The following is an 11,708-nucleotide window of genomic DNA, read 5'->3' as shown; positions in this document are numbered from 1 at the left end:
CAACAGGCTCCCTTGAGAGTGTGGAGAAAGATTGGGACGAGGCAAGAGGCTCGCAGAGCTCAGTAAGGAGGCGATGGCAGTGTTCTCAGAGGACAGCAGCCGTGGGGGACGAGAAGCAGACAGGTTTTGCAAACCTGGAAACCTGGGAATTTGAGGGAGCCCCTGCCAGGATTTGCCTGTGGCTTGAACGTGGGTTATGAGACAGAGTCAGAATCAATTCCAAGGCCTCAACAGTGGGAAGACGTCAAGCTCGGAGATGGAGAGACGGAACCGAGCGGTTTGCAGAGAGAGAATAAAGCCAGGATGTGAACGTGTGGAGCCGGGGACCTTCGGCGTCGTGAAGCTGCGTGCCTGGCTGAGGTCACCTGGAATAGCACATCTCAACCTCAGCATGAGCACAGATTCCCTGGGGACCTTGAGAAAATGCTGGCCTGACGCGGGGCCTGAGGGTCCGTGTTTCTACCCAGCTCCCGGAAGAGAGTCTCAGACTGCAGTCTGAGTAGCGGGGGCCCAGCACACTGAATTCCACAGCCAGGACCCGTTGGGGGGTACAGAACCTATCAAGGGCTGGCGGCGGTGGCCGTGGATCCCAGCATGGGATAGATGCCGAGGGCGGGCCTCGCAATCCCAAAGGTATAGACAGGTTCACGTGCTTCTTCCCATTATCAGACTGAGTCCCGGGGATTATTGTCTCTGTGCAGGGACATGACGTCAGGGTCCCAAAGGTCTGGGAAAACCTGATTTGGGAGTGAGAGTCAACAGAGAAGGAAGGGGCTCGGGAGCCAATCTGGGGGGTGAGGAAGAACAAGTGAGGACATAGATAAGGTGAACAGGGATGTGGGAGGGAAACCAGGACGGAATGTTCTGGAAGTGAAGGGAAGGAGGGCCTGGGTTTTCGTTATTTTCTCCCTCCCCCCAGCCCTGTGGCCTTGCACACCTGGGCCTCAGTCCCTCAACTGTAAGGTGGGGACATGACCATTCTGGCCAGCTGGGGTGCTGTGAAGTGGCACTTGGCACAGAGCCAGGCAGACACCTGGTGGGGGAATGATTTCTGTTCTTGTTTGGCCCTTTGAACTCCAGGCCAGGAGGCTGCCCTCCCCTTGTGCAGCTGAAGAAACTGAGGCCCCGGCCAGCGCAGGGCAGTCTGGGTACCCAGACTCCCTGTCCAGGCCTCTCTTCCCTCTGCCCGTGTGGATTTGGCCCTGCTGTTATCAACAGCCCCTGGCTCCAGGCCCGTGCGGAGACAGACAGCCGCCTGGGGGTCCCTGGGGGCCGCCTGAAATTCCTTCAGTGGCCAGGGGCCAGGGTAGACGTGCTTCATCCCTTCCTGCAGCCCAGGCCTCCCAGCCAGCGGGAGGAGGAAGGAGCAGAGTGTGAGCATCTGCCTGCTGTGGGGTCCAGCACAGGCCGGGCGGTGGCCACGTGCCTCCCTGGCGTGTGGATGGGCGGCACCTGAGAGCATCTGTATTAGAGCCCAGCAGGAAACAGATGGCACGCTCCCCTGGGGTGATCGGGGAGGGGTCTGTTTCCATAGGTGTGGGCAGGTGTCGGGAACCACAGGGGACTGTGTGCACCCCGGGGCCTGGTGGTGGCCCGGGCCAGGACCACCCTCGGCCTGAAGGGCAAGGAGAGGAACTGACCCGTTGGCCACACCGTGGAGAGGGTCAGGTCAGGCTGTGGCCTCCAGGGCAGGGAGGCCACTGATCTACCAGGACTGGGCAGTCAGGAGTCCAAGAATGGGGGCCTCTTGCTCTTCTCTCCACCCTAACAGGGGTGGGCTGGTGGGAAAGCAAGTGTCCCCAGGATGGAGAGTGCGTGTGGGGACAAATGGAAGACGGCAACCCAAGATGGCCCTGTCACAAGGCCACTGGATTACCAAAATCCCTGGGTGGGAGAGCAGGCCCAGGACAGGCCTCTCCTGCCAGGGAGCAGGGCCAAGGCCACCTCTTCCTGCCTCAGTCCCCATGACCCTCGTCCCTGCCCTCACTTCTGGTGACTTCATGCTGTTCATAGATACATCTCAAGGGCCAAAAGGCTCTGGGCTCTGTGTGGGGACCCAGCAGTGGAGAGGACCTCAAAGTCCCTGCCCCCCTGGGACTTCCAGGGGAAGGCTGTCACCTGCAGCTTGACCCCACCCAGGCCGGGGCAGGTGCAAAGGCTCTGGGCCCTGCAGCAGCTGGAGGCCACCTGCCCTCCACTGCCGACCCTCCAGCTCTGGGGGCTCCCAATCTCTTCCTCCTGGTCAGGGCCCAGGCCCTCTGTGCCCACTGGTAGATTTTTCTCTCCCTGGTTTTCTACAAGTTGCTTCTTCTGCTTACCTCGGCTCTCTCCTGCCTTCTACAGAGTCCTCTGGGTCCTGTGTGTGACCTGGATGGGGGTGCACTGTGCAGGTTCAGAAGAGCCTTTGAGGGGTCCCTGTTTCTGCCCGGCACTGTCCTGACAGCGATGTCCCCGCCCTGTGGTGCCCACAGCCCCTGTGCTCACTCCAAGCTCAGGCAGTGGCGGCAGAGAAGGAGCCAGACTGGAGCTGGCTGCCCTGGGGTCTCCACGTTCCAGCCAGGGGTCACTTAAATCTCAAGAGCCTTGAGTTCCTCTTCCATAAAAGGAGGGTCTAATGGAGTGGCCTCCTGGGCGGGCGGACTCGGGGCTGATAAGGTGAACGCCTAGGCGGGCCTGGGACCCACGGGCTGGGCTAACTGTCCCTGGGGCACGGACCCCGCTGGGGGCCTGGGAGCCTCGCAGCCCCTTCCTCCTCACTAAGCAAGCTCTGCCTCCACAGGGGCAGGAAGGGTCAGGGGGCGTCCACTGCCCACGTGGCCTGCGGTGAGGAGGGGACCCCTTGCCCCCGATGCTGGCTGGGAACCGTCTGGGAGAGCGAACCCTCCCGAGCCCTACCCAGGAGCCACACACCCTTCCTGCCCCCATGTCACCTCCTTCAGATGGCCTGCTCTGGTCAGTGGGGCAGGCCAACAAGGGCTGGAAGGGCCCAGGTGGACACCTTCCCCCAGCAGCACCCAGGGCCCCAGGCTTCTCCCTCCCTGGGCCTTCATCTCTCCGTCTGTGACCAGGACAGTATAGAGAGAAGGAACCCTGGCTTCAACTCACTGCGGTTCTGCTGGCGCACACGAAGATCCATCCTCCAGCCTCACAGCTCTGCCAACTTGCTTCTGCTCAAGAACCCTCCATGGCTCCCAGTGGCCCTTGGGATGAAGTCCAGGCATTCAAGGCCCTTCCAGAGCAGAGCCAGAGTCTCCCTCCCCAGGTTTCCTGTCCCCACCACACCCTGCTTGTCCCACAGTGGTCTGACCACTTCCTGCCTCTGTGCCTTTGCCCAGGCGGGTCCCCCTGCTGCTTTGCCCTCCTTGCCCCTTTCTTCTCCCCTACCCAACTCACCCTGTTCCCTGCAAGGCCTGCTACATGCGGCCCTTCCAGGCGGCCAGGTGTCCCTCTCTGAGCTCTCCTGGGCCATGACAGACACACAGTGGGTGCTTGCACTTCGTGAGTGACGTGGGGCAGTCTGGGGATAGAAGCCCTGGTTCAGGGAGCACGGGGGGTGAGCGCCTCCTGTGTGCCACGCCCAGGGTGCCCCGGCCCTGGGCAGCCTCACACAGCGCCTCCACAGCAGGAGGCTGGCGCTGAGGGGTCGGCCCAGGACTCCCAGCGCAGAGCAGGTTCAGATCCCGGCCAGAGGACCTGAGAACGCCGTGAAAGTTTGCGACGCCTTGATTTGGGCCTGTCTTTTGCACCTGGGGCAGTGGGGTGGTTAGACACCAAGTGTGTGGCCCTGGGCAGAGCCTCTGTTCTCTCTGGGCCTGAGACCCCAGTCCCAGCGGCCTTGCTGTGGCAGCGTGAGTGCTCCTTCTGAGACAAGGGGCTGGCAACCCCGGGTATGACACAAGCCGGGTGGGGGCCAGAGAGACCTGGGAAGCCCAGCCCCACCTCGCTCTCTCCAGTGGCTGTCTCCCCTCCTCGGGGTTCTGAGTCTTCATCTGCAAAATGGGAACACCGAGTACGTGGCGCAAGCTGCCCGTGAGTGGCTTTGGCCTGGGGGCTATGGGGTGACATGTTTGCGGGGTGGCCACGTGCACCCCCACCAGAGTGCCTCTGGGTGCGTGGGAGATGAGCCTGGAGCTGGGCCCTCCCCCATGCCGCCCCCCAGCCCAGGGCCCCCCACCCAGCGACAGAGCCTGTGGCACTTCCTCTACCCGCCTGGCAGGCGGCCTGGCCCGGCCCCTTCTCTAAGGAAGCGCATTTCCTGCCTCCCTGGGCCGGGCTGATGAGCTGCAGCTCGCGCTCCGGGTCAGACCTAAGCTCCCCTCCGCGTCCCGACCGTCCCCAGGCCAGGACCGCTGCTGTCCACAGGCGCCCAGTACCCCTCCCCGCCACCCGTCGGCCAGAGACCCCGGCCCAGTTTTAATTCCCTTGTCCACTTCTCCTGCCCCTTGGCCACCACCCCAGAAGGCTGGAGCAGGGACGTCGTTGCTCCGGCCGCCTGCTCCCTTTGGGTCCCCGTGCGAGCCTACGCCGGCCCCGGCGCCCACCTGCAGCCCTGCCCCTGGACACCGGATAAGGCCCAGCGCACAGACTCCTGGGTGGACAGCATGGATCGCGGCACGTTCCCCCTGGTCACTGCCCTGCTGCTGGCCGTCTGCAGTCTTGGTCCCACAAGTAGGTGCCCAGGGACCTGGGGTGGGGAGACTTGGCCCCCAGGGCCCAGCCCCAAGTGTTGTGGCCTCCCCACTGTGTCCTGAGCTCATGCTCGGTGGAGTCATCCTGCTGGTTTTGGGGGGTTGTCCAGTCATCCCAGTTTGCTGAGACTAAGGGGTTTCACAGGGACTTTCAGCATTAAACGTCTTCAACAAAGTAGGACGAGTTATTTATCTTAACCCTGATCCCCGGCTTCTGTCCTCCCAGCTGTATCCAGCTCTCCCCTGGAAGTCCAGGTTCTAGAATGCTGTGCAGCCCAGGAGAGTTCCCTACCCTCTCTGGGCTTTGAGCTTCCTATCTAAGGATTATGTGGAAATAAGAGCCTACAGCCATCTCGGGCTCTGCATTCAAACCTCACCTTGTTGCTTCCTTGAAGTATGATTTGGGGGGCTACCTTTGGGCCTCTGAGCAAAGTGTGGCCGATAACAAAGCTCCCTCAGGGCTGTAGTGGAGGTTGGTGGTGAGGTCATGCTTGCCTGCCGGGAGTTTCTGTTACTGCTACTGCAGTTTTTTCACTAGTTGTTAATTCCTCTACCTTCCCCAGGTCTTTAGGGTTCACAGGCCAACACTGCAGGGCTCTGCCCTGCCTGTCTCTTTTCTTCTGCTCCCCAAGAGGGCGCAGACCCAGGTCAGGGTTCTGCCGGGGCTCCTCGGCCTGGGGGCTTTCTCACAGGGTCATGACCTACGTGGCCTTCTCAACTGACCAGAGGAGAGGTCGTGAGGAGCTGGCGGCCCCCAGTCCAATGCGCCACACTCTGTGGGCATCTGCCTTGTCCTGCCCCTGGCCACCCCTCGCCCCTGGCCACCCCTCATCCCCCTGCGCATCCAGGGACTTCCTGGAGGGTCTCGGGGAGGCCAGCAGGGAGCCGTGAGTGGGAGAGGAAGGGGTGGAGGGCAGAGGCAGTTTTGGACACCCCCTCCCCACCTCCTTCACCCCCAGAATCTTACGTGTTCATCAGTCCTTGAGTTTTTATTTGTGAGGTCTGGGGGTGGAACCCAGGGCCCCACACTGCTGCCCAAGTGCTCCAGCCACCCCCAGAATTCTAGTCTCTGACCCTCTAAGCTCTGGTGACCTCACTTGATGACCAGTAAGTGAGTCTCAGAGGCATTAAGTGACTTAGCTGGGATTTGACTCCAGGCCTGTGGCTTCCCGGAACATTTGCTCCCCACCGTGTGTGATACGGTAACCACTTGGTAAGGGTCCCAGTGCCCTGCAAGATGGCTACCATTATCACCCCATCTCCTAGAAGAGAAAATGGAGGCTTTGACCTGCCAAATTCACAGAGTAGAGAGGACGCCCACCTGGGCTCAGGATATGTGCTCAGGCGCTCTTCCTCTTCCTGCTTAGAGGAAGCCCGGCCGAGGTCCAGGGTCTGGTTTCATGGGATCCGAGTGGTGACGTGGGGTGAAGGATCAGCATGGAGCTGGGTGAGCAAGCCCTGATCCGCAGCACCCCATTGCTCCCGTCTGGGTGTGAACAGCCCCTGGGACTGATTTCAACCTGCCATCTCACCGCAGAGTCGGCCGGCAGAGCACAGTGGCACCATGACCTGGGACTTCCCCACAGACCAAAAGTGCAGATGACCTCCAGGGCAAAGGCATGAATAAGTGGGGCGAAATAATTAGGAAAATGTGATATTTATGGCCTTTTATGGAATATACAATTTACTTAATTATAAGTTTGTATAATTTAAGTTTTAATACTAATGGTTTCACAACCATTTTGCAAAATGGGACCTGTACCTGTGCTCCCTGGCCTAAGGGTGTCACCAAGCATCCAGCCCTGCTCACTCGAAGTCTGGGCCACCCTGGTCTGCCATGGAGGGCATCCAGGGGCCTGGGCCAGGGCAAACCCAGATCTCCAGCCCCAGAACAGGGGTACGACCCAGGTACCCTCACTCAGGATGGAGGGGGTGGAAGCAGGTTCAGATACAGGTGGTACATCTTTGTATGCCCCAGCCACTGGATGCCATCTAAATGTCCATCACCAAAGGCCCCAGTCAATAAGTCATGATGCGATGGGACGTAACTGGGCAGGCAAATCGTGCATCTGCTGCTGTGGCCAGATAGATGTCTGGAACATGCCGCTAGAAGCCCCACAGAGATTCCATTTTCATACTAACAGAAAGGCGATAATGCATAGGGAAAGTTCTGGAAGGACTGTGCACCCAGGGTGACTATTTTGCAGTATGGGTTTTTTCCTAAGGGACTTTCAGTTTCTTGGACACATTTTTCCGTCATGTTGGATTATTATTACTATTTCTAAGAACAAGCATGTAGAGATTTTAAAAGAGCCATTTTGCCGTCTGTTTGCTTGAGCCTGCCCCTTGACGGAAACGGAAGACGTGGGAGGACTGGCAGAGTAGCTCAGTGGTGGAGCACTTGTGTGGGGCCCTGGGTTCCCAGCACCCCAATCAATCAATCAAAGAATGGAAGAAATCGGTAAGAAACAAATGACTTCACGCTCAGGCACTGGTGGATGTCAGCGAATCGCTGACCACCCTTTGTTGAGATTTTTAAGATAATTTTAATCCAGGCAGATCAACATCTGGGGGGCCTCGTGTACCCTTCCTGTGCCCCTGAAGCTTTCCATGTTGGAATATTCTGTCCTTCCCATGTGCTGTGGTTTCCCAGCAAATCCCTTACTGGTGACTATTTAGGTGTTTTCCCTTTGTTAGTTATAAATACCACCCGTTGCACGTTTTGGGTACGTGCACCTCTTCCTGTGTTTTGGATTATTTCACTTGGATAGGGTCCCAGAAGTGGGGTGCAGGGGTCCAGGCTGAGCGGGTGGTTGGAATGGAGCAGTGATTTCGAAGCAAGCGAGGGCTTGCCGAGGACAGGCAGAGGTGTGTCCGGGCCTCCATGCTGCTGCCACCTGGCAGGGTCCAGGACTCGCTGCAGGTGGCTGGTGACAAAGGACAGAGACCCACTCTTCCAGGCTGATTCTGGGGCAGCTTCCCATTTGCCAGGAGGACAGGATGGAGCAGGAATGGCGTGAGCTGGGGATCTGGGGCATGAGCTGGGGGACTGGGCTGGTAGGGATGTGACCGCAAAGATCCTCCCGCGCCTCCCCCTGAAGACAGAGGGCCTGGTTGGGGGTCACCTGTGAATCTACTCTGGGCCCTGGAGGACAGGCCTGGGCTCTTTGCTCCACTTTGGTGGGCCTAGGTAAGAGGCAGGTGACCACCTCTCATGTGACCTCAGTGTGCTCAGTGTGTCAGTTTACAGATAAGGACACCAAGTTTCTCTGTAAGTGACAGTTCCAGGTTCAAGCGCCAGGCTCTGGAGCCCAGCTTCTTCCCCTGCACCGCTGGCAGTCTGGGCACTGGAGACTGGGAGAGCTGGCTGCCCTGGCCCTGGGTCCCCAACCCAGGCTTTGGGGCACCAGTTCTGTAGACTGAGGGGGCCCAGGCCAGGGCCAGGCCGGCTTCCAGCCCCAAGGCAGGGCGGGGCGAGGAGAGTGCACCAGCTGACACTCCTGCAGTGCTTACTGTGTGCCCACAGGCTCTGGCTGTGGGCGTGCACCGTCAAACAGCCCTCGCAAAAGCCCTGAGCAGCCATGGGGAGACGGGACCCAGGCAGGGAGCTCACCAGGTGCACAGTCCAGAAAGGAGCAGCGCAGGCTTGAGCCCTGGGCCTAACCACTGCACTGCACCGCCTCGAGGGAGCTGGTCAGCAAGCTCCCTGCGGCCCCATGACTCACGCCAGGCAGCAGCCCCTCCCCCCAGAATGAACCTCCCACCTCGGCACAAGCCTGGGCCCTGCCTTGACCCTCAGGAGCCCCGTCGGCACCCTGTCCTGTCTTCCTGCTCATCCCCAGAAGGAGCCTCGCTCGGAACACCTGGCCCCTAGTGCAACCTGGAGTACGTCCTGTCCATTCCTGACTTCTACCCGGTACCCTGAACTCCCTGCTCTGGCTCCCAGAAGGGTGGAGGGACTTGCTGCAAGTCCTCCAGCCAGAGGCCACACGTGTGCTCCAGCCTGCCCGAGCCCAGCTTGAGGGACTGGGACACGGTGTGGGAGGCACGCTCCTGGTCCTGGAAAAGCTCAGTGTCTGCTGGGAGTGCAGACACGCGTGCTCCTCAATCAACACACGCCGAGGGCCTGGTTCTAGGAGCACAGCCGGGTACGGCACCTGGGAAAAGGAGGGATCTGTTCCAATGAGATCTTCACAACAGGGTTTTGAAGGATGAATAGAAGTTGGCGAGGGTCAGCCACAGGTCGGTTACTGGTCTGTGAAAGGGCGCGGTGAGAACGGGGAGGAAGGTGTGTGCGGAGGGAAAGCCCTGTCTGCCCGTTGACTGTGGGCGCCTAATCCTGAGGGCAGTTGCCAGGCTCTGAGTGACCTCCCTTCATCAGGAGCCAGTGTGGGTCTGTGCATCTGCCATCTTAGGGACATGTTCACCACTTGCATGGGGAAGGGGTCAAGTTTGTGGTCACCCCATTGTCCAGGTAGCAACACTAAGGCGTAGAAAGGCAGCCGGAAAGCGGCAGAATCAGGATCAGATCCCTGGTCTTCTTAACTCCCAGCTTGAGGTTGCTGAAGGTGAACTTGACCCTGCAGGCATCAGGAAACTGTAGGAAAGACAGGAGTAGAGGGGACCGGAGGTCTCACTGGTGGCTGGGGAAACTGGGGGACTGTAATGCATCCTGAAAGGAGTGAAGGACTGAAGCGGGACCGATTTCTCCTCAAAGAAGACCCTTGTCCAAAAGGATCTGCCCTGAGTCAGGGGCGCAGTGCACGCCTGTCATCCCTGCAGCTCAGAGGCTGAGGCAGGTGGATCACAAGTGTGAGGCAGCCTGAGCAACTTGGCAAGGCCCTAAGCAATTTAGCAAGACCCTGTCTCAAATCAAAAAATAAAAAGGCTGGGGACCTGGCTCAGTGGTTAAGCATCCCTGGGTTCAGTCCTGGCACCCCTGAAAAAATTAGCAACAAAAGTGATCTGCCTGGTTCCCTGAGTTAGCATTCACAGTGGCCGTGTCCTGAGCACCTATGGCCACTCAGGTCACTGCATGCGACTGACACATGGCCATTTGCTGCATGCCGGGTGCTAGACTTGCTTGTCAGGGTTCAAGTCCAGGCTCTGCCGCCTAGGAGCTGGGTTCCCTGGGGCAGACTCTTCGACCTCCCAACTCTTCAGTCTCCTGTGTCCTAGGGCTGCTGTGGACAGCAAAGGAACTAGCTCAGTCGGGGCCTTGAGGCAAGTACACAGGATCCCCTCCCCGTAAGCCCTTTTTTTTGGCGGGGGGGGGGGGGGGGGGGGTACTGGGGATTGAACCCAGGAGCACTTAACCACTGAGCCACATCCTCAGCCCTTTTTTATATTTTATTTTGAGGCAGGGTCTTGCTAAGTTGCTTAGGGCCCTTGCTAAGGTGCTGAGGCTGGCCTTGAACTTGTGATCCTTCTGCCTCAGCCTCCTGAGTCTCTGGGATGACAGGCACGTGCCACCGCACCCAACTCCCAGTAACATTTGGAAGCGTCTGCAACGATTATTGTGTCTACAAATGGGGACACTGAGGCTCAGCACTATGTAGTCTTTGGTGTTCTCAGGATGCGGCTCAGGGAGGTTGGCTTTTGCTCAAGGTGACCAGTCTTGGAAGAGGCAAAGCTGGGGTTTGAACCAGGCCAACTGTCAACAGAGCTGCTTTTCTTAATCAATATCATCTGTGGCTTCCAAGAGATGCTTGCAAAGCCCCAGAGGTGCCTGTGTGTCAGGGGTAGGGAAGCTGGAGGAGGGGACAGTGGTCAGAGGTGCTCCACGGTTCCTGCTTGGGAGGCTGGGTCACCCTGGCCCCCAGCGGCGCCTCCTCTGACCGTCCCGGGAGGCCCTGGAGTTTCCCGTGGTGCCAGGGGATTGTTTTCAGGCGGTCTGGGCCCGCCTTGGGCTCCAGGAGACAGGCCCGGGCGTCACACTCCTCCTGTCTCCCCATTCTCCGTCTGCGGGGTGGGGGCGGCCAGGATTCGAAAAGGCCCCAAAATAAATGGACCTCTTATCTGATCTCCCAGCCTGGCCTGTTATCTGATCATTACATAATGGCCAGGCCCGTGGCCTCTCCCGCTGGCTGACGGCATGGAGGAGGTGGCCCCAGGCGGCCCCGGCAATCCGGGAGGAACTGGGGTTCCTGGAAGTCTGGGGAGGGGGCAGGGCAAGTCCAAAGGGAAGGAGGCGGCACAGCGCTGATCTGCAGGGCAGACCCCAGGCCATGTGGGGAGGGGTGCCAGGTCCAGCCCGGTCAGCCACGGGCGGTGGATCTGGTGTATTCTGCTTCTCTGGGCCTGTCTCCCCACCTGTATGGGAGGGACTTGGACTAAGGAACGGGGCTCCAGTACTGGGGGCTGGAGGGTCAGGAGCGGATGAGATGCAGGAGAGGGTGCCAGCCCTTGAGTCTATAGGGTTGAGGGAGACACCAGTGATGTCCCTCCCGCAGGCCCCTCAGCTGGGGGCTGCCCCATCCCACCACTTCACCCCACCCCTTAGGAGAATCCGTCCTACAGTGACTGCTCCCAATAATTGTAATAAAAAGAGTGACCATATGCTCAGTCCCATGGAGGCCCCCAACAAGCTCTATGTGTTGTTGGGTTCTGTTCTTTTTCCTTTCTTTTTTGGGTACTGGAGATTGAGCCCAGGGGTGCTTAACCACTGAGCCTCATCCAGTCCTTTTTCTATTTTTTATTTTAAAACAGGATCTTGCTAAATTTCTTAGGGCAATTTAGTAGTTGAGGCTGGCCTTGAACTTGCGATCCTCCTGCCTCAGCCTCCAGAGTCACTGGGATTCCAGGCATGTGCCACGACACCCAACCTGGGTTCTGTTCTTTTACAGACCAGGAAATTGAAGCTCTGAGTGGTGAAAATCGTTCAGCAAAACCACATAGCTAGTAAGCAAGGGGCCTGAGATTCAAACCCAGGTCACCCTGGCTCCAAGGACCTTGCTTTGAGCAAAAATGCCATATTACCTAGACCCTCTGCAGTCCTGGCACATCAGGATGGGGCTAGAG

The 11,708-nt window shown here is 59.0% G+C and overlaps 1 protein-coding gene across 1 annotated transcript in view; it reads left to right on the top strand.

Annotated features, from left to right (window-relative positions):
- The first annotated feature begins 4,263 nt into the window (after positions 1-4,263).
- ENG (endoglin) overlaps positions 4,264-11,708 on the top strand; it is a 30,714-nt gene continuing 23,269 nt past the window's right edge. Inside the window, exon 1 of the mRNA XM_079112933.1 lies at positions 4,264-4,668. Within this exon, the coding sequence (XP_078969059.1) occupies positions 4,602-4,668 (67 nt within the window). The 5' untranslated portion in view covers positions 4,264-4,601. The remainder of the gene's footprint in view (positions 4,669-11,708) is intronic.

This window comes from Sciurus vulgaris (genome assembly GCF_902686455.1).
Source record: "Sciurus vulgaris genome assembly, chromosome: 15".
Taxonomy (NCBI): Eukaryota; Metazoa; Chordata; class Mammalia; order Rodentia; family Sciuridae; genus Sciurus; species Sciurus vulgaris.
This window is presented reverse-complemented; position numbering and strand designations above follow the sequence as displayed.